The sequence below is a fragment of the Engystomops pustulosus genome, chromosome 2, assembly GCF_040894005.1.
Source record: "Engystomops pustulosus chromosome 2, aEngPut4.maternal, whole genome shotgun sequence".
In the NCBI taxonomy this organism is placed as follows: Eukaryota; Metazoa; Chordata; class Amphibia; order Anura; family Leptodactylidae; genus Engystomops; species Engystomops pustulosus.
In genome coordinates this window covers 164,858,589-164,881,896 of record NC_092412.1, presented here as the reverse complement: position 1 = coordinate 164,881,896, position 23,308 = coordinate 164,858,589, and the positions used below count along the sequence as shown (strand labels likewise).

The 23,308-nt window shown below is 43.2% G+C and overlaps 1 protein-coding gene across 4 annotated transcripts in view; it reads right to left on the bottom strand.

The window, feature by feature from the left end:
* Window positions 1-15,815, bottom strand: part of LOC140118847 (mitogen-activated protein kinase 14) — a 337,108-nt gene extending 321,293 nt beyond the window's left edge. For 2 of the 4 annotated variants that reach the window (XM_072137218.1, XM_072137219.1), the window contains exons 1-2: window positions 15,533-15,813; window positions 10,044-10,173 (exon numbers count right to left, since the gene is read on the bottom strand). In XM_072137218.1, coding sequence (XP_071993319.1) covers window positions 10,044-10,173; window positions 15,533-15,651 — 249 coding nt within the window. In that variant the 5' untranslated portion in view covers window positions 15,652-15,813. Of the gene's footprint in view, window positions 1-10,043; window positions 10,174-15,532 lie in introns of all 4 variants that reach the window. The other 2 variants (XM_072137220.1, XM_072137217.1) reach the window with 2 other exon arrangements.
* Between the last annotated feature and the right edge of the window lie 7,493 nt (window positions 15,816-23,308).

Here is a 23,308-nt window from a genome sequence, read left to right as displayed (position 1 = left end):
AGTCTAGTGAAAAGGTGCTCCAAAAGTTAAATTTTGTTTGTCCCTTCTAAGCCCTGCCGTGTCCCCAGCCTGTAGACCAGTGGTGGCGAACCTATGGCACGGGTGCCAGAGGTGGCACTCAGAGCCCTCTCCATGGGCACCTGCGCCATCACCCCAATGCAGAGTTCGCCAGACAGGACTCAAGGCCTCTTGCAGTCCCAGGCAGCCCAGATCCCTAGAAGGAAGCTACAATGATAATCCAAACTTCTTCTCCTTCTTTCTACTTTATTGGTGTCCTCAGGTGCCTATACAATTTAAACATGTAACAGAGCAGGGAGTAATAAGTTACTGCTTAAATTGTTTAATCGGCACTTTGCGAAAAATATGTGGGTTTCGGTTGTGGTTTGGGCGCTCGGCATCTAAAAGGTTTGCCATCACTGCTGTAGACTATTGCCACACATGGGGTATTTCCATACCCGTAATAACCCACAGAATGATTTTTGGGGCGTTTGTCTCAAGTGGCATCGGTTTGGGCACTTAAATGACAATTTTGTGATAAAAACACATTTTTAACTCTGCACCATTATTTTGTATTAGATTTTGGCCAGCATGTTAGGGGTTAAAATTCCCACTAGAGCCCTAGATACATTTTTTGAGGGGTCTAGTTTCCCCTAAATGGTGACATGTTTGGGTGTTTTTTACCGTACTGTTTCTTCAGGGGCTCTTCAATTACATTGTGGCACCACAAAACATTTAAAGCCAAATTGGCCTTCCAAAAACCCAATAGCACTAACTCTATTGTGGACATCGCTGTACGTCGAAAAAGCAATTGACATCCACATGTCTGGTATTGCTGTAATCAGAAGAAACAGGGCAAAAATTCTGGGATGTATATTTGCCACAACTTCCTTCTGAATGTGTCCATTTTAGGGCTAAATGAAAAAAATTGTAATAAGAAAATTTCAACATTTCCAATCCATTTTTGTTTGCTTCCAAAAAAAAATATTTAAAGGGTTAATAGACTTCTCAAATGTTGATTTGAATAGGTTGAGATGTTAGGTTCATAAAATGGTGTCACTTGTGGGTGGTATATACCCTGTTTCCCCGAAAATAAGACAGTGTCTTATATTAATTTTTGCTTCTAAAGAGGCACTAGGTCCTATTTTCAGGGGATGTCTTATTTTTCCATGAACAAGAATTTACATTTATCGTTGAACAAAAAATCAACTTCTCTAACTTCTTTATGACTCTCCAAACTCTGAATTTCATGCTGTATTTCTTGTGACTCGATTTTTATTAGAATCATTGGCCCCAATCTCTCATGTTTAGTAAAAGAACTTTCCATAAATGACCCTTCTTATCCTGGTAGCTGCTGGTATCACGTTTGCAGCACAACAACCAGTGATTTACTTCCATGAATTCTTCTCCATGTCACATCCTTCTGCAGTATCTAAAAGATTTACTAGTACTAATGTATGGCGCGGGGGGAGCCGTTGCTATGGCGGCCGCTAGGTCTTATTTTCAGGGGAGGCCTTATATTTCTAAGCCTGAACAAAATTGTACTAGGTCTTACTTTCGGGGGATGTCTTATTTTAGGGGAAACAGGGTAGTACAAAAGCCTCTGTAGGGCACTTCAAAATTGAATTGATCACCAAAAATTTAGCATTTTTCACATTTTCAAGAAAATCTGAGAAGTTGCTACTAATACTTGAAACCTTCTCACATCCGTAAAAAAATGGAAACGAAAAACAAATTATGGGAATAAAAAGAGTACCAACAGCAAAAGGTTTCTAGAAAAAAAATTTGTGGCGTGACTGTTTTTTTTTTTTTTTTTTATTAAAGAAATTCTAATAAACATGTACAATACCATTCCTCAAAAATAAATATGTACAAATAAATAAATACCATATAGGTTATACAATATTGCACATAGTACTAAAGTGCGATCTAAACTTATGAAACCCATACCGCCCCCCTACCCTCCCACCCTACCAGGAGGATGATGGGGAGATCCGAGACTGACCATCTAGACCAAAACTAAACAAGAGAGAGAGAGAGAGAGAGAGAGAGAGAGAGAAAAAAAAAAGTAAATAAAAAGAATAAAGCATAAGAATAAGATAAAATAGGAGATAAAAGGAGTCCTGTCTTATATACCCACACACCAGATCTTCTTCCATTTATTTGTAAATCCACCTCTTTCTGCAGTAAGTTTCTCGTAGCTTTTACATTTTTGTACCTCTGCCATAAATTCTCCGCAAGACGGGGTTTCTGCACTACCCCATTTCCTGGCAATGATCAGTCTAGCCAGAAACAGAAGTTTATGAACTATCAGCCTTTTCCTAGACTCATCTCGTCTATGAGACCTAGGAGCAGAACCCGGGCTGAAAAAGAGAGTCTCAAATTATAAGTACCATTCATAAAGTCCAGTATCTCACTCCAATAGTCCCTCAACTTCTGGCAGCCGAAAGCTACATGAAGAAAGTCTGCATTCTCCAGGGGGCACCTCCGACATCTAGAATCGGCCCTAAGTTTCATTTTAAATAAACCCCTGGGCGTATAATATAACTGGTGAATAAAATTAAATTGAACTATCTTATGATTCCAAGACTGAGAGGACAATCCGATACCTTTATAACACAATTTCCAGTGCTCTTCCGATATCTCCCCAACTTGCATCTGCCATTTATTTCTCGAGGGATGAACCACCCCTTTCACAAACCCGTGCATAATATATTTATACATCTGTGAAGTCACCTTCTTCCTAAGACTAGTGCTGATCAAGAATTCTATTCCTACATCTGTGCATAAGGTAAATCTCTCTTTACACCTCACCGCATTAAAATGCGTGCTGCAACTGCATAAATCGAAAAAAACTGGAATAGATTTAAATTCATCAAAGTGAAAATTCTCCCATATTGGGGTAAAGCACAAAATGCCCTTTATACCCTTTACCTTTTTATATGTTCCCCAACATCTATCCAATAACTTCGCCATGTGAATATTCTTATAATTGTTAAATCTAAATTCCCCACTTTCTAACAGAGAGAAAATGGAATCCCTACTTCCCACACTAAGCTCTATTAACCTACCATAGGCACTGCAGTTCTTTCTTATGACTAAAAAAGCAAGTTGGGAGGCCAAAAAATAACCAAAGTAATAGGGAACCCCCAGCCCCCCATCCTCCAGAGAGCAATAGAGAGGGCAACACGATCCGGGCCCGCCTTTTCCCCCAAATCAAGTCTCTGACCAAACCTTCAAGAATTCTGAACAGTTTCCCGGAGAGCCATATTGGGGACACCGCTAGAGAGTAAAGGAGCTGTGGGAGGAGGATCATTTTGACAATAGCTACCCTATCAGCTCTAGAAAAGGGCATTTTTAGCCACCCCGAAATATTCCTTCTTAGCTTATTAATGAGCGGGGTTATGTTTAATTCCACAAACCTCCCAAAATCCCCGGAAACCCATATACCTAAATATTTAAAGGAAGCACCCCTTTCTAACCGGGAAATAGGGAGGTCTTCCTCTCTTCCCACACCATCCAACGGTAGGAGGACTGATTTGCCCCAATTGATCTTTAATCCTGAGAAGAATCCGAACCCATCCACCAATTTAATGGCCTCCTGTATAGAGTCATCTGAACTCTGGATAGTCAACAAAATATCATCCGCGTAGAGCGAAATCTTGTCCCTCTCTCCCCCACACCCCCAGCCCTTGATGTGGTTGGAATCCCGAATCAAAATAGCCAGCGGCTCAATAAATAGGGCAAAGAGGAGGGGGGAGAGCGGGCATCCCTGCCTAGTCCCTCTGTACAATTGGAAAGGTTCAGAAAGCAAACCATTCACACACATCCTCGCTATGGGGGAGTGATACATGATCTTAACCCACCTAGCGAAGTCCCCACCTAACCCGAATCTATCCATCACCTTCCATAAGTAAGGCCACTCCACCCTGTCAAACGCTTTAACAGCGTCTAATGACAGGATGGAGCGGTCCCCCTTGCTTCCCAATTGCATATCTGAGAACAGCCTATGGAGATTATGTCCCGTACTCCTTGACGGGATAAACCCGTTTTGATCCGGGTGGACAATGACGGAGATTACCTTTTTTAGTCTGGAGGAAAGAATTTTTGCTAAGATTTTTATGTCGGAATTCAATAGAGAAATTGGTCTATAAGAACCCATCTCAGCTCCATCTTTATCCTCCTTAAGGATCAATACTATGGCGGCCTCCGTCATTGATCACCGTATCGCCCCCTCTGCAAATGCTGCTGTAAACACCGATTCTAATATTGGAGACAGAACATTTTGATATTTTCTATAGAAGGCGGAGGGTAGACCATCTAATCCGGGTGCTGAGTCTGATGTTGAAGTCCTAATAGCCTCCAAAATCTCTTCCACCCCTATAGGGTCATTCAAAGGGAGCCTCTCTTCTTCTGACAAACTAGGGATAGGAATCGATTACAGAAAGCTATTTAACTGACCATCCATATACCTTACTTCGGATGCGTAGAGCGCCTCATAAAAGAGCCTAAAGCTCTCCAGTATTGCTCTTTGATCTTGGACCAGTTTCCCAGTGTGGTCCAAAATAGCATGAACCCCTTGGTTACTCTTTTTTTTTTGAGAAAGTTAGCCAAAAAGTTTACCCGGTTTACCCCCCTCCGCATAATTTCTATATCCCCTAAAGAAAGCTCTATGTTGGGATTTCTCTGTCATGAAGGTGGTATAAGCCAGTTGGGACTCCAGAAACTTATCTCTATCTGCTTCCGTAGAGGTAGCAGCCCAGGTTTTCTGGTTAAGGTCTAATTCTTTTTTAAGTTTAAGCTCCCTCTGCCTGAATTGTGGTGTGACTGTCTAAAAAGTAGAACATTTGAAACTGAAAATTGTCATTTTTACCCCCCAAAAAAGGAACAGATCCTTGAATGATACAACTATCATAAACTACATTGTCTCATGAGAAAATCTCAAAATCACAGGGATATCTTAAAAATTTTTAAAGTTTTTACCACAGGAAGAGACAATGGTCAAATTTTTTTTAAAAAAAGGACTGAGCCTTAACCTACAAACAGGCTGCGTCCTTAAGGAGTTAACCATTATCTTACTATTTTATGATCTGGCACATTTGTTATTATGTATTGTGATATTATAGTGATAACTGTGGCATAGAGATACTGCCATATTGATAGAACAACATGACAATTGTTAGTGGTATATTGTTAATATTCGGCTGTATAGTGTTGGGTATTGTTGCTTTCGTTTTCAGAGGTATAAGAGTGGCAAACCAGCGAAATGGGCTCAAAAAATGCGGCAAGAAAGTGCCTGGGTTCAGCTAAAGAAAAATGCAATAGTAAGGGAGACAATTCTGCCAAATTAGGTAAATTATGGAAGATTCCCCCAGTTGAAACGCGGGCTGTGCCTAATGTTCAAAAGAACTCAGTAAGTGAAATCCAGGATATGAAAAATAAATCTCGATGGAAAAAGATTCAGGTGAAGGGGGAAAAACCCCAATGTTAAAGGAAATATTAGTTTCCATCAAGATGTGCAATGCAGCGATAGTCGAATTAACAGATCAAGTGGGAGGACTAAGAAATGGTATGTCACTGCTAAGAGAAGATCTAAATAAAGTTAGGGATAGACAAAACTACAGAAGAGAAGGTTCAAAAGTTGGAGAAAGAAATGGGGTCTTTAAAAAAAATAACTAATAGCAAATTTTTAATAATATCTATACTTCAGATTTGGACTCTTCACTACAGGAGATTAAGGAATGTTTGAGGAAATTACAATTTCCAGAGTTGGGAAGGGAAGAGAGGAATGCCCTATTGTATACAATTACAGTCTTGGTAGCCTCATGTAAAGGTAATGTTTCCCCGGGATTAGATGGACTACCCCTTGAGATTTCTAAAAGATTTGGTAATATACTGCTTCCAATCATCGTAAAAGTTTGGGAAAACACATAGGTGGTGGGTAAGTTTCCAGATTCATGGTTTGAGGCAATCATAGTGTTAATTCTTAAAAAATAAAGATCCATTAGTCACTGACTCATATCGGGCCCATCTCATTGCTTAATTCAGATGCTAAAAAGACGGCCAAGCTTCTGGCAAATCTCTTAAAGAGGATCTGTCACCCAGAAATGTGGCACTAGGAGCTGCTTACTAAAAAGACAGCGCCTCAGACCGCCCCCTCATGAATACACTGGACAACTTTGAGAGCGGTGTAGCATTTACATTGTACTCCACCGCAGTGTTAGATAGCGTTATCGGAGGACCGTGGAAATACTACGGTAGATGTTACCTTTGTGGAACTCCACTGCAAGGCCATTTTCCGTTACGGTGTTCACGTCAGCCTCCATCTGATCTCATGCATTTCTGATCCATCTCATCTCTCTTTCTATGTGTCAGTGTGTTAGTACAATGTCAGAAGCCAGATAAAAGTGCATATAAAACCTGTACCCTGACAATCTAACCACATTGTCACCCCACAGAACTAGATGGATAATACAGTAATGTGTCTGCTTAGAGAGTACCTGCCCACACCCCCACACCCTGGGATTTTGCCCTGGGATTTTCCCTGGGAGTAGCCAAGAGAGTCATAGGAGCTAAAACAGCAATAAAACGGAGTGATCTTTATTGAGTTAACATCAACACAGGATTCAAATGTGAGAATTTTCTTTCACGGGAAAGCCCCTTTAAGTTTTCTTTTACCATTCTTTCAGACTCTAGGGTACTTTAACCCTGCAGGGTCTGATTGCGCATGCTATATACTAAAATACTACTGTATTGCAATATATAGCAATTTTACTCATGATCTCTAATAGACTGCCATCTGCAGCTATGTTAGGTGCTGCAATCAGGGCGTTGACCACAGCACTAAACAGGTTAACTGTCACGATTGGTGCCAAAAGTGACCACGGCAGTAACAGAAGTGATTCCGCTTTATTATACAGCTGACACCTGCTCAGCCTGTACGCTTTCTCCATACACCCTCCTGCAGAGATCGCATTAACGCCTCACCAAGCGTCATAGACGCATGATGAGGCGCAATTACTCCCCAGAATAATTGCCAAGCGTAAAAGTACGCTTGGCAATTATCCCTGGCTGTAGTGTGTGCGCTGAGCGGTCCGGAGCACACAGCAATCGTGTGCAGGACATTACACTGGCAGCGCACGGGCCGGCACTGCTCAGCTCACACTACAGCGCTGGTAGCCTGTAGAATGGAGCTGCTCCGAGTAGTCGTGATGTCACGGGAGGGGCGGAGCCTCCGGGAAAGGGGCGTGGCTTACTACGCAGTCTCCTCACAGGAAGTAGAACTGTAATGGCTGCCTGCAAGAAGAACGTGTACAGGTACTGTGTGCATACAAGTGTATGGAGGTGAGGGGGCCTGACAGGAGTGGATGTGATAAGGTCAGGGAAGACCTGTATGTTACATGGGACTTCATGGCTTGCAGGTGCTGAGTGGGCATGAGGTGTATTTTACATAGGACTGCATGTGTGACAGGTGCTGAGGTGGCATGAGGTTTATGTTACGTAGGACTGAGTGTCTGGCGCGTGCTGAGGTGGCAGGTGTGTGTTACGTGGGACTGCATGTCTGGTGCTGAGGTGGCAGGTGTGTGTTACGTGGGACTGCATGTCTGGCAGGTGCTGAGGTGGCATGAGGTATATGTTACGTGGGACTGCATGTCTGGCAGGTGCTGAGGTGGCATGAGGTATATAGTACGTGGGACTGCGTGTCTGGCGAGTTCTGAGGTGGCATGAGGTATATGTTACGTGGGACTGCGTGTCTGGTGCTGAGGTTGCATGAGGTATATGTTACGTGGGACTGCGTGTCTGGCGAGTGCTGAGGTGGCATGAGGTGTATGTGAAACAGGACTACATAAACAGTAAAAACACGTAAAAAATGACAAAGACGCAAATTCAATTAATAAAACACCTAAAAAAAAACGCCGCCCCCCAACACAGACACCAAAAAAAATAAAACAAAATTTCTTTTTAAAAAAAGCATTTTACAAAGCAACTATCATGGATTTGCAGTGTCAGCTGCAGTCTGGCCACTGGGGCTCGGCGGCGGCTGCCACAGTCTGGACGTGTGGTGGTGGGAGGATTTGGTGGCCGCAGTGTGGTGGTGGGAGGATTTGGTGGCCGCAGTGTGGTGGTGGGAGGATTTGGTGGCCGCAGTGTGGTGGTGGGAGGATTTGGTGGCCGCAGTGTGGTGGTGGGAGGATTTGGTGGCCGCAGTGTGGTGGTGGGAGGATTTGGTGGCCGCAGTGTGGTGGTGGGAGGATTTGGTGGCCGCAGTGTGGTGGTGGGAGGATTTGGTGGCCGCAGTGTGGTGGTGGGAGGATTTGGTGGCCGCAGTGTGGTGGTGGGAGGATTTGGTGGCCGCAGTGTGGTGGTGGGAGGATTTGGTGGCCGCAGTGTGGTGGTGGGAGGATTTGGTGGCCGCAGTGTGGTGGTGGGAGGATTTGGTGGCCGCAGTGTGGTGGTGGGAGGATTTGGTGGCCGCAGTGTGGTGGTGGGAGGATTTGGTGGCCGCAGTGTGGTGGTGGGAGGATTTGGTGGCCGCAGTGTGGTGGTGGGAGGATTTGGTGGCCGCAGTGTGGTGGTGGGAGGATTTGGTGGCCGCAGTGTGGTGGTGGGAGGATTTGGTGGCCGCAGTGTGGTGGTGGGAGGATTTGGTGGCCGCAGTGTGGTGGTGGGAGGATTTGGTGGCCGCAGTGTGGTGGTGGGAGGATTTGGTGGCCGCAGTGTGGTGGTGGGAGGTTTTTGGTGGCCGCAGTGTGGTGGTGGGAGGTTTTTGGTGGCCGCAGTGTGGTGGTGGGAGGTTTTTGGTGGCCGCAGTGTGGTGGTGGGAGGTTTTTGGTGGCCGCAGTGTGGTGGTGGGAGGTTTTTGGTGGCCGCAGTGTGGTGGTGGGAGGTTTTTGGTGGCCGCAGTGTGGTGGTGGGAGGTTTTTGGCGACCGCAGTGTGGTGGTGGGAGGTTTTTGGCGACTTTGGTTGGGGGTTGGTGGCGTTGGCTCCAGTCTGGGCAATGCATGATGTAACATCACTATAACTGCCTCAATTTGCTATTTAAACATAGAAGATACTGACACATGATTGTCTTATATAAATAGCGTCTATCAACATTATATACAGCCATGAGTTATATACTTCTATTACTGAAAATTTCATACTCCTCAAAGATAGTAAGAGGAGTATTATTACCCTTCTAGAAATATGTTAGTGCGACCTCTGCCCTCCTGCAGCACCACTACATAAAAATATCCTAGGGGATAATTACATTGTTAATTACGGAGAATGTGTTATTTTGTAATCCTGAGTATATTTAACAATCTTATCTCTGTGGGAATATCCCTTTAATAAATAGTGCTTGTCGCTCCATATTTCCACAAAATTTACAGGTTCACCCTGTTAGCTAAATGCTCCAGAAACTTCCCTGAATAATCCACTCACAGTGAGCAGATAAATCCATGCAGTGACAGTACAAGATAATACATAAAGTTTTGTTAGTGTCTCGGCATCTGAAGCCTCTTCCCAGCATAGCCTGTCAGTTTCACCTCGTCCCCTCATGCTGGTTGGCTCCTAGATCTAGACTCATAGCACACCGACACTGCTGATTATGCAGCAGTAATTGGGGGTACGGAAGCAACCGGGTCTAACCACTGGAAGAGACCACAAATCATACACAGCGCCATTATATAGAAAAAATGTTATATGAATTAACCATCATCTATGACAACCAACCAAGGTGCCAACCAAAAATTAAAGCAGTAACTTATTGCTCCCTGTTCTTCAACAACTTTGAACTCTGTACACAGAGAATCGTGGGGCCAGCAGGACGTCCTACAAAGGTAATTCGGCCCCGTCTATACATTCTCCCTCTTCCTTCAGTCCCAAGTAACGAAGTCAGTATCAAAATATGACTGAAAGCCACATCTTTTAAGTTGTTTGGAACTGCAGTTAGATTCTGGGGGATGGCCCAAGTGCCCACATAAAGGGCTCTGAGTGCTGCCTCTGGAACCCGTGCCATAGGTTTGCCACCACTGATCTATGATATTAAGACTAAATACTTACATTTTCATGCTTCATATGCTTAAGCAGGCGAAGTTCTCGGTAGGTACGCTTAGCATGGATAATAGATTGAAAAGGCCGAGAGAGTTTTTTAACTGCAACACGCTGTTCTGTCTTGGTATCATAGGCAGAGCTAAAGAAAATGGAAAAAGGCATTTGTTAGCTGTAGAAAACTATTGTTATTGACATTCAATGATAAAAGAGCACCCTCACCTCAAAACAACACAGGTGCTTACAAGACCACAGCCAATATGTACCAAATCCACAACTGCGGTTTTCCTGCTCTCTTCTCTGCCATACAGATACACTGCAAATTGTCACCATAAAACTGAGAAGTGACAGATTTTAAAATCATAAGTCAAAACTACTGCAATTTGCTGGGAATCCTGTGCAGTAAATATCTGAAAACTATCTACCTTTTAACAACAAACATGAGCAGGCTCTATCATGCCCAGTGTGTGCGGACGTGCGCCACCATTTTCTATATAGGAGTCACCTCCTCCTCCTCTCCAGCGCACAGCGGGCATACCGCTGTGTGAATGTACCCTTAGGCCCAGCAGGTAAGGGTCCAATACATTTGTGCAATATTATTATGCAGCATTTAATATAATTGCAAGATAATACAAAGGGGAGGCCGCTGCTAGACGCTCTATTCGTGGGGGGAGGCCGCTGCTGGGACATTGTATTGAAGAGTACCAGAAGATTCCCCACCCTAGGCATATACTCAAGGTAAATTTCAGAATAAAAAAAAAAATATATAAAAATAACTGTGCAATATTTAACCCGTTAACGCTCAGCGTCCGATATATCGGACGCTGAGCTCAATGACTTAGCGCTCAGCGTCCGATATATCGGACGCTGAGCCCATGCCGGTTCAGCTCAAGATCTGAGCCGAACCGGCATCGGGAAACACGGGGTGCCGGCTGTGACTGATAGCCGGCACCCCAGTGTAACACCCGCGATCGGAGTTGACTCCGATCGCGGGTGCTTAACCCGTTAAATGCCGCGGTCAGCGCGACCGCGGCATCTAACATGCCTCTGGGGGGTCTTTCCCCCACGATCGGCCCCCCCGAACCGTTTTCGGGGGGCGCCGATCGTTGCTATAGCAACTCTGGGGTCCGATCTGGACCCCAGAGTTACCTGCAAGAATTGCCGGTAAGATGGCGTCTGTGCCAGCCTATGCAAGTGTATAGGCTGACACTGATAATACTCTGCAATACATGAGTATTGCAGAATATTATCATGAACAAGCAATCAGAGGATTTCTTGTTCATGTCCCATGGTATAAAAGTGAAAAAGTAAAAAAAAAAAAATGTTATTCAATAAAAAAATAAAGTAATAAATCACTAAAAATGCCCAAAACCCCCAAAACATATAAAGAGACATATAACTAAAAAAAAAGTCTAAATCATAACACAAACCCCACATATATAGTATCACCGCGTCCGTAACAACCCGTAGAATAAAAGTAAATCATTATTGAACACCCACGATAAACGCCGTAAAAAAAAACTGCTATAAACCTTCCAAAAATTATGACTTTTAGCTATTCAATCCCACAAAAAATGCTATAAAATGCGATCAAAAAACCATGTGTACTCCGACATGATACTGGTGCAAAGCACAACATGTCCCGCAAAAAATAAGCCATCAACCAGCTCCGTAGCCAAAAAAGTAACAATGTTATGCCACTTGGAAGACGGCAATACATAAATGATAGATTTTTCCCCACATTAGGGTTTTGTTTGACAAATTTAGTAAAACGTAAGAAAATATATTCAAGTCTGGTATCCCCGTAATCGTATCGACCCATAGAATAAAGATAACATGATTATTAGTCTATACGGTGAACACCAAAAAAAAAAAAGAGTAAAAAATCCAGTACAGAATTGATGCTTTTCTACTCCTGCCCTCAAAAAAAGTTCCTAAATTTTCAACAATAGGTGATACCAACCCCAAAATGGTAACAATGGAAAAAGCATCTCATCGCGCAAAAAAAATGGCATCACATGGCCCCAATAACGCAAAAGCGAAAATTTTATAGCCTTCAAAAGGGGCCAATGAGGAAACTAAAATCCTGGCAGCTGCAGGGCGCTCCTTCCCTTCTGCGTCTCGCTGTGCGCCCATAAAACAAGTAACGGCCACATGTGGGGGGTCTTTGTACTCAGGAGAAATTGCAGAACAAATTGTATGGTGAGTTTTCTCTTTTTATATTTTGGAAATGTGTAAATTTTAGTGCTAAATGAACGTATAAGGGAACAATTTGACCATTCTAAATTTCACCTCCATTTTGATTCAATTACTATGAAGATCTCAAGGGGTTAACAATCTTCGTAAAAGCGGTTTCTGATAGCTTGAGGGGTGCAGATTTGAAAATGGGTTGGTTATATAGGGGTTTTGATGCTAAATATGTAAAATTTCATTCAAAACTGTATTTATCCCCAAAATAGTCAATTCTGAAAATCCGGAAAAGCCATATTCTTTTTGTAAGCCGCGTGACATCAAAATAAATTATCCAGACATATCAAAAATTATGAAAATGTAAAGTAGACAAATGGGAAATGTTATTCAGCAACTTATTTAGGTGGTAAATCTAACTGCCTGGAAACGCAATAATTTTGAATTTCGAAAATGGCAAAGTTTTCAAAAAATTTATCATATTTTCTTTTTTTTTTGTAAATAAACGCAAAACTTATCAGCCAAAATTTACCACTAAAATGAAGTACAACATGTGGGGAAAAAAACAATCTCAGAATCGTTTTGATAAGTAACAGTGTTCAAAAGTTATAACCATATAAAGCGACGCAGGTCAGAATCCAAAAAAATCGGGCTGAGCCTTAACCTGCAAAATGGCTGCGTCCTTAAGGGGTTAAAACATTTAACGCGTGTGAAATAATTCCATTTTACATGTTAAAAAAAGGTACATGAAAAAAAAAAAAACCTTCCTTGGCATCTGTCCTGGACCAGGTGCAGATTTGCTCCTAAAAAGTCACAAAAATAAGCCAAAAAAGTTATACATAAGTTAAAAGTTGCACGGAACATCTGGGAAACAACGATATATAAGGCACACTGCACAAGGTGCAGCCAAGGCGTACTTGAAAAATAAAAAGTCGCAAAGTTGCAAAAATGATACAATTTGCCTAGCAGAAATAATGATACATGTCCCCCAATGATTACAATTAAAAATGAAAACTCAATCAGCAAAAAATAAGTGCTAATACAGCTCATGAGCAACAAATAAAGAAATAAAAATATCATGCCACCTAGAAGACAGCGATTCAAAAGCAAGTGATTTTCTCTCCAAATGCGTTTTTGTTCTGCAAAATTATTCAAACATAAAAAAGATATATAAATGGGACAATGAGCCAGAGCTCTCTTGTCTCGCCTCACAGGTGCTTAATGTGTTTATTGCCGCCCTGTCATAAACAAGATGTCCCTGTATTTATTACCGTATTTTCCCAACTATAAGGGACACATAAAAACCTAAGATTTCCTTAGAAATCCAAAGTGCGTCTTATAGTCCGGTGCGCCCTATGTATGGAGGAGGGCAGTGACTGGAGGAGGGCAGTGGACCCTACTTACATAGGTCCCCGCTACCGGAGACAGCAGATCTCCAGCGGGAACTGCGGGGAACTATGTAAGTAGGGTCCGCTGCCCTCCTCCACCTGAACGGACCCCTTCCCCATCTCCCTGGGGAGACCGCTCACCTCTTGCCGGGTCTGTGGAGAGTCGCCGGTTGCGACCTCTACGCTCGGGTTGCAAGCCACGCCCCCGGACCCTGCGCCTTATAGTCCGATGCGCCTTATATATGGAATTATTCCATATATAAGGCCTGTATTAGTAATGCGACTTATAGTTCGGTGCGCCTTATTGCCCGGAAAATACGGTAATATTGGATTTGATTGCAGGCCCCTTTCAACCCCCCCTCTCTAGAACGGATATAAATAAATAGTAAAAATCAAACATGTTAGAGCGGACATTTTGGGTCATAGTGATACCCATCAACATATAATAACGGTTATCCCCGCCGTTTCCCCGGTGGAAAATTGCTCCCCTAGGCCAAAAACGCCACTTTTTTTGCTATTTTTAAAAATATAAAAAATTCAAAAGTGAGCAAAAGGACGTGCAGTTATTAGCGGCAGAACATGGCAAAATGAAGAATTTCTCTTGTACAGGAGGTTTTAATTTTTGTAAATGTATGAGATAAATAAAAATTTGTGATCACACTGACCCAAAGAATAAAGTAGACATGACATTTGGGGCGCACAGTGAAAGCAGTAAAATACAAGCCTACAAGAAAATAGCGCAAATGCATTTTTTAAACCAATTTCACTGCTTCACTGCTTTTGGAATTTTTTTTTTCCCCCACTTCCCACTATGGAATATAAAATACCATCACTGTGTGAAGTGCAAATTTGTTACACAACAAGCCCTCATACAGCTCTTTACATGGATTTTTTAAGGTAGGGAACAAAAAATGGAAATGCAAAAAAAAAAAACCATGGCCTGGTCGTTAAAGGGTTAAATATACTTAGGCTAACAAAAAAACACATTCTCTAATTAACTTATTTGCATTTCATATATAAATCCCACCTGTCCATCAGTTCTGGTGTACACAATTTTGGTTGCCCTGGTATCTGACCTTAAATCAGAAGTCTAAGGTCAGGGCAGGCCTGATAGTTCTCCTGTCTCACGCTGCACCGAGCTCCACTCTGCAGCGGACCCCACTCTTACATTCCAATACAAGCTCTCTCACACACAGGCTTTCTTCCAGCAAAAAGAGCTAGGAGAGTAAAGCTACAGACAGATACGATCTTTATCCAGGGGCAGGAGGCACAGCAAAGCAGAGTATGTTATGGCTGTGATAGCAACACTGAGAATGCCATGTGTTATATGCATCTCATCATCTTTGATCTGTCTCAACTCTTTTTATATGTATCAGATACTAGTGAAATGTTTAAAAGTGTATATAAACTGGGGCCCTGATGATCTAACCAAAATGTCATAGCATCTCACAGCACTTGAGGGATCATAATGTATGCGTACACTGGAACATTACACTGACCAGCCTAGGGAGTGATAGTTTTATTGCTGTTTTAGTTCCTGAGTAAAATCGTAAATTAAGGGGTAAATAATATTCGAGTAAACATGACTAGGGAAGTGAAATTTGAGAATATTCTTTCATGGGCCCAAGATTATGCACATAACTTAGTAAAAACTAAGAAGTTAATATAAATTTCAAACTACAATACACACACTACTCACCCACTCCTGCTTAACATTGGGCTGGAGCGAGTGGAGTAATACGGGACAATAAAAACTTCTCTAATCCTGACCACAGTAAGCGCTAGGCCTTAGAACTGGAAAAGAAAGTTGGTAAGGATTCCTACACGCTTTGCTATGGTCTGGAATGCTTGGCATCACCAAACAGTCGGATCCCGAGAAGCGTAAGAACAACACTGATAACCACCAGCTCCTTAATGCTCACTCACCAGACTGAGCCGTACGCTCCAGACCCCACAGGACTCAGATTCTGGTATCTCTCGGGCACCTCCCACAGAGTTTTGTTCAGCTCCTGACGGTAGAATCCAAAAGGTGAATTAGAGGACATTGCTACCACACCGTTGACAGCTCACTCGGAGAGTCCGCCGACTCCAGATAATAAACTCCACACTCTGTAGTCCCCGGTTACCGGACCAGTTCGCAGCAAATCCCGCGAGATTCAGCGCATTGCGCAATCTTCAATTTTCCTGCGCATGTGCAGATCTGGTTTCTGATCTTGTTTCGGGTTTTACAATTAATGGGAGAATACGCTGTTAAGAAGTCCATTCTGATGTTTAACCCTTGTGGAACTCTGTGCCACGGTGTAATATCTTTAGATGCGTCTTGCACACAGAAGCAAGTTCAGATTTGTTCAGACGTTGCGGTGCAGTTAGTTGGGCTGTACGGTTTTTAAACGTGGTTGTGATGTTTATAGTTGAAATTAATCAGAGAACCAGTCAAAATGAAATTACAGTTTGATCTGACACAGCGAAGGAGTAACAATCATATGGGAATTTGGAAATGTAATTTTCACAAAGAACAGTACACTTGTTAACGCAAATCTAAATTAAAATCTACTATCAAAATCAAGCATAATAAAACAGGGACATTTATTTAGGGTAGATTCAGACGCCCTTCTGTGCATCCCCATAGACCAGGGGTCCCCGAACTACAGCCCGCAGACCGTTTCCGGCCCCCGTTGCTTGGCGCCAGGGCTGGGCCTCCACGACCTTCGACAGTTGGGCAGGAGTCTCTGTCCATCCAGACAGGAAGCTCCTGCCCGTCACTATATAGTGCTCGATTTGTGGCCAGCACAAGCACTATTACTGAAGCGTTGTAGCCGCAAGACAACCCCGGCACACATCACTCCATGAAGCGGGGCCCTTATATAAGACATAATTAATTATGGGGGCAGCATAGGAAATAATTAATGGTGAGGGGGCAGCATAGGAAATAATGGCGGGAGAAATAATTAATGGTGGGGGGCAGCATAGGAAACAATTAATGGTGGGGGAAAACATAGGAAATAATGGTGGGGGCAGCATAGGAAATAATTAATTATGAGGGGCAGCATAGGAAATAATTAATTATGAGGGGCAGCATAGGAAATAATTAATGGCGGGGCAAATAATTAATGGTGGGGGGGCAGCATAGGATACAATCAATGGTGGGGGAAAGCATAGGAAATAATTAATGGTGGGGGCAGCATAGTAAAAAATAATGCTGGAGGGGCAGCATAGGAAATAATTAATGGTAGAGGGGCAGCATAGGAAATAATTAATGGTGGGGGGCAGTATAGGAAATAATTAATGGTGGAGGGGCAGCATAGAAAAATAATTAAATATAAGGGGCAGCTTATGAAATAATGGTGGGGGAAGATGTACCGTTATTTATTTTTAAACTTTAGTCTCGCACTCCAACGGTCTGAGAGGGACAGTGAATGCCCCCCTATGTAAAATGTTTGGGGACCCCTGCCATAGACGGCAATGGCTGTCCAGCGGCATGTGTGACATCTTTCCTCGTCGTTCACGGGGAAAAGATCTGTCCTTGTGTGCAGCCGTGTGCCGCTTTTTTCTATGGAGGGGGGGCTCCCCTCCTCCTCTCCAGCACACAGCAGTATGCCCACCAGGCGGCATATGGCTGTGTAAATGTACCAATATTTTGTGAAGTTACTGAAATGAGAGGCACTGATTTGAAATGGATGGACACCTTGTATAACAAATATAAGAATATTAAAACATTCACTATTCCTGAATCCATGAGTGGGGCCTCATGCACACAACTGTATTGGGGGCTAGATCATGGTATCTGGTCACGCTCGGCTTTCTATGGAGAGGTAGGAGCAATGATAAGCAGACCCAAACCACTAAATCCTGCCGAATCCCACCTTCTGTTTGTGGCCACGTTCGTCGCTGGCACTGTTCACTGGCATAAATTCTTTAAATGCGGCATTTAGATTGTATCGACTGTGCGCACCGCCATTAGCATCTGGAGCAACGATCCACCCCAAAATGGCATTGCGCATCACTGCCAACATGTAATCAAAATACCGCTGGTTAAACAGTGAACACCTGTGATCGGTGCTGGGTGTTAGTGGGGCTACCCAAACCTGGACCCGAACAGGGATTTAAAATTCAGATTTAACAGAACCCGAATATTTTACAGGTACACTAATTCATATTCTATGCCATATAATTGTAAGCAGGAAAAAATATTCCAAATGCAGTTAAATTGATGAAAAAGCACATTTTCACCATTTTCTTGTGGGCTTGGTTTTTAAGGTTTTTACTGTGCGCCCCAAATAACATGTCTCCTTTATTCTTTGGGTCGGTATGACCACAGGGATTTATATAGGTTTTAATACATTTAAAATAAATTCAAACCTTCTGTACAAAATAACCTTTATTTTTCCATCTTCTGACACTAATAACTTTTTTCAACTGCGTTGTACGATGCTAATATCATCGGCTTAACCCCTTAGGGATGTGGTCCTTTTTCGTTTTTGTGTTTTAATTTTTCACTTTTTTATTTTTCCATGTAAAGAGCTGTGTTTGGGCTTGTTTTCTGTGTAACAAATTGCACTTCATAGTGATGGTATTTATTATTCCATGCCATGTACTGGTAAGTGGAAAAAGAATTCTAAATGCAGTGAAAATGAAGAAAAAACTAATTTGCGCCACATTCTTGTGGGCTTGGATTTTACAACTTTCACTGAGCGCCCCAAATAACATGTCTTCTTTATTCTTTGGTTCGGTATGATCACAAGGATACCAAACTTGTATAGGTTTTATAATGTTTTCATACATTTTAAAAAATTCTTCATTTTGCCATGTTCTGGCACTAATAACTTTTTCATATTTCAGTGCACAGAGCTGTGATTGGTGTCATTTTTGGGGACTTTTGATGGCAATTTCGACTGCTCTATTTTCCGTTACGGGGTTAAACGCCGGGAAAAATCGTTATCATATTTTGATAGATTGGACAATTTGGGGCGCGATGATACCAAACATGTTTATGATTCTTACTGTTTATTTGCTTTTATATGTGATCTAGGGAAAGGGCATCATTTTAAAATTTTTTAAATGTTTTTACCATTATTTCAGATCTTCCAGGGTAATTTAACCCTGCAGGGTCCGATTGCTAATACTATATACTGCAATACAACTGTATAGCAGTATATAGCAAAATTACAGTGATTTCTAACAGCCTGCCATCTGCTGGCTATTACAGATCATTGCACATGCCAAGTCATAAGAGTTTCAATGAGACTGTAGGCTGCCATGCCTACAGAGAGCTCGGGAGCTCTCCCCATAGACCCTTTGCAGAAGGAGCACGATATAGTTCGTCCTCGGTCGCGAAGGTGTTAAAACACTTTGCAAGTGTTATTGCTGGGTGTTTGTTTCAAAATGAGGTCTCAGTCTGTGAACCCTCTCAATACCCCTGCAGCCTACTTGTGACATACTAATACTTGACATGTTGGTAAGGGGTTAAAGGAAACTGCAGAGAGAAAGATTTTTAGTATTAACCCCTTAACACCGCAGCCCTTTTACGTTTTTGCGTTTTCATTTTTCACTCCCCACCTTCAAAAATCTATAACTTTTTTATTTTTCCATGTACAGAGCTGTGTTATGGCTTATTTTCTGTGTAACAAATTACACTTCAAAATGGTGGTATTTAGTATTCCATGCTGTGTACTGAGAAGTGTGAAAAAAAATTCCAAATGCAGTGAAATTGGTTAAAAAAACACATTTGGACCGTATTCTGGTGGGCTTGAATTTTACGGATTTCACTGTATGCCACAAATGACATGTCTACTTTATTCTTTGGGTCGGTACGATTACGGGGTAGCAAATTTGTTTAGGTTTTTATTGTTTTCATACATTTAAAAAAATTTAAACCTGTACAAAAAAAAATTGGGGGGATTTTGCCGTCTTCTGGCGCTAATAACTTTGGTGTACGGAGCTTTGGGAGGTGGTGTTTTGCGGCTTTTGATGATGTTTACATTGTTATCATTTTTAGGACTGTACGACCTTTTGATTACTGTTTATAGAATTTTTTTTTTTAATGGCAAAAAGTGCCATTTTAGACTTTGGGCGTGAGTTTCCGTTACAGGGTTAAGCGCAGTGAAAAACCGTTATTATATTTTGATAGATCGGGCATTAACAAGAGCAGTGATACCTAATGTGTTTATGAATTATACTGTTTATTTATATTTATATCAGTTCTAGGGAAAGGGGGGTGATTTGAGTTTTTAGGTTTTTTAATTAAAATTTTTTTTTTAACTTTTTTTTTTATTTTTACTATTTTTCAGACTCCCTAGGGTACTTTAACCCTAGGTTGTCTGTACGATCTCATCATATACTGCCATACTACAGCGTGGCACTATATAGGGATTTTACTCCTCATTCATTACAATGTGCTGATAGCACATAGTAATGAATAGGTTAACCCAAAGATGCCTCGGGTCTTCGGAAGACCCGAAGCAACCGTGGCGATGCATCGCTGCTCCCCGATGATGTCACGGGGAGCGACGATCCTCAGAAAGATGGGGGCGCACATTCCCCGCCATCTTTTTGAAGCCGCAGCAGCGATCAGCGGGAAAACACCCACGATCAGTGCTGGCACCGATTGCGGGTGTTACCGGTAAGCCTTTGCTGCGATATACAGCAAAGACTTACCAGCTATGGAGCCCTCTCCATGCACCCGGCATGTGACGTAGTATTACGTCACATGTCGGTAAGGGGTTAAAGTCCAGCTCTCCTGACCATGAATACTTTGTAACTGTTAGATGGAACCATGCACATGGAGCAATGCTGGTCCGGTTCCAGAAATGCTGATGATAGGTGCAATAGTGAAGCTTCCGACACTGGCTTAGTAAGTTAGGCGTAAAAGTCCATAGATAAAATGCAAAAAGCTTTATTAAATCATGTTAAAATAATTTTTAAAAGAAACTGCCTTTTTCTAACCGCCATTTGTGTCCAAATATTTATATAAATGAGGGTATTCACAACCTTCCTCTGTCAAAAATTGTAACCTTTTGGCGCTCTGCTCCGTACTATTACGACGCAGGCTCCTGCGATCCACGCTCAGCGCAGTACAAGTACAGCGCCAGCACAACCATTGCATTGTGTGAAACCATGTCACGTGATATTGCGATAGGACTCGGGAAAAGGAGGCAGGAGAACCTCCTGCTGACGTCACCTGCCTAATTTGGATCAAACCCGCCTGCTGATCGCTGCGATTGCCAGTCAAGTCTGATTGGCCAATGGGAGCATTTTGGGTCTGAAAACCGCGGTTTAATCTAGAACCTCCTCCATCCAGCGGCACCATTTTGGTTTGGTATTGCTGGAGAGAGGAGCTGAGCGTTACTGTTACACCAAAATCACTATTGCACTGTCTGATCTGTTCTCTCCGGTGTCCTGTATATTCCCTGTGTGATCACCTTGCGTGATCTCACTTGTCCTCCGTTTTCCCCATCTCCTTCCTGAACCCAAACACACTTTTCAGTGTTAGCGTTGTTCTGTGAATAGCGCTGCGCAGTGGTAGTTAGGGTATCTTAAGGCAAGCTAAGTGCATTTGTAGAGCCTTTTTGCGTTGTGCAGATAGGAGTTTTTTTGTTTTTATTTTCTCCAAATGCGTCCGTAGGTGTAGTCTGATGCATGCTGGCTGTGCGGATTGTCCGTGTAGTTAGGTGCACATTATCTTATTTTTCTGTGTACAATGTCTCAGAAGATGTACACCGTGTTGTAGGCATACAACATGCTGGCCTCTGACACAGAGTCATCTAGTGGGGATGATGTCCCCTTCTACCTCATCTTCCAGTGACCTGCAAGAACCCCCGAAAGGGCGTTGTAGGAGGCGTTTATGCTGGAGAAGTTCCTTGGATTTCAGCAGGAGAACTACCTAGGACTTCTAGGGGAGAAGCTTCTAGGGGCTTCCACTGACCTTACATGGGTAGCCTCAGATAATTATACCCCTCGGGTTCCAGACTTTTTGGGGCAACCATGGAATTAAATTTGACACCGCAAGGCTCAGAGCTGTGTACTTTTTTGAGTATTTTTTGATAAGGAGATATTGAATTTAATTGTAGTCCAGACAAATCTCTTTGTTGCACAACATATTGCCCAAAACCCCACTTCTTTTTATGCACATCCCCATAGGTGGACCCCTATCAATGAAATAGAGATGGAAAAGCATTAGGGCATTATACTTCTTATGGGGATTGTAAAGAAGCCATCGATTAGGGTCTACTGGAGCACAGGCATTCTGCATGGTGATGAGCAAGATGCGCTTTGAAGCCATCCATAAGATTTTGCATTACCCAACAAATCAGTGCCCACCCAGAGATGACCCCAGTTATGATTGTTTGTTTAAGGTCAGGCCCATAATAAGCCATTTCAGTGCCAAGTTTGCCCAGGCATATACCCTTGCAAAGCACGTGGCCATAGACGAGTCTCTGGTACATGGTAAAGGGAGACTTCAATTGCCCCAGTAAATGCCCAATAGGAGGTAAATGTTATGGTTGGGTAACACAGAAGATAGGGGATAGTGTGCCCTGAGTTTGCCCCTACCTCTGTCCCTTCCTATAGCCCCCCCACGCTAAACTGTGGGGCAACTACTTGAAGACTCGGAACACTAGATAAGTGCGGGAAGGTAACAAAACGAACAGACTTACAAACATAAAACACAAAAGAATAGCAAACTAGCCAGATTTGGGGGCGTGGCCTAGCTGCCTATGTGACCGCACGCGTGTGGAGAGAGCTCTGGCCCAGCATCCTGAAAAATTAGCCTGGAAGTACGCTGTGACCCCCAAAACTTGCCTGATCCGGAGGCTCAGGAGTGTCGGAGGACGCCGGTATCTGTATTCGGCGCCGGTATGGGCCCCAAGCGGCAAACTGTGTCCGGCAAGACCGCTGAGCGGTCCGGCCAAGATGGCGCCCGGAGCAGAGGTGACACGCGTCCCTCTGCAGGCCTGAGAGTGGAGACCGCGGCAAGGCTGGGGAGCTTCGCTAGAAGCCAGCATGGCGCTGCAGCACCGCGGCAGCCCCCTTCCCCTGACAGGGACTCTCAAGAACCTGAACATGAACCCACTCTGGCTGAAGTGCTGAGAGCTGTGCAGGGGAATTCTTCTGTATTACGTAAGCTGGCAGGTCAAGTAGGTGGCTTAAAGGAGGATCTTCTGGTGCTCACACATGATATGCAAAGAATGTCAGAAAGGGCGACTGCCATTGAAGGACGTGTACATGAGGTGGAAGATGGAAGGTGGAAGATGAGGTGTCCCTCCAATGCGACAGGATGTTCGAGAGCATACACGAGCAATAGCTGCCCTACAAGCTAAGGCAGACGACCTGGAAAACAGGTTGTGCAGGAATAATGTCCGCCTGGTAGGGGTGCCAGAGAGGATTGAAGGCGCACGACCAGATGAGTATTTTGAAAATTGGCCGAAGGACGTGTTTGGCAGTGATAATTTAACGCCGCTATTTGCTGTGGAAAGAGCACACAGAGTACCAACCCGGCCAGGACCACCGGGCCGTCCGCCACGTCCTGTCCTGATCAAATTGCTGCATTATAAAGATAGAGATCGAATATTACGGATAGCAAGGGAGCGGCAGGATATAACCATCAATGGGGCGCGGATTGCCTTTTTCCAGGATTTTTCGGTGGAAGTGCAGAGGAAAAGAATGTGCTTTATGGATATCAAACGACGCCTGAGGGATGCTGCTGTA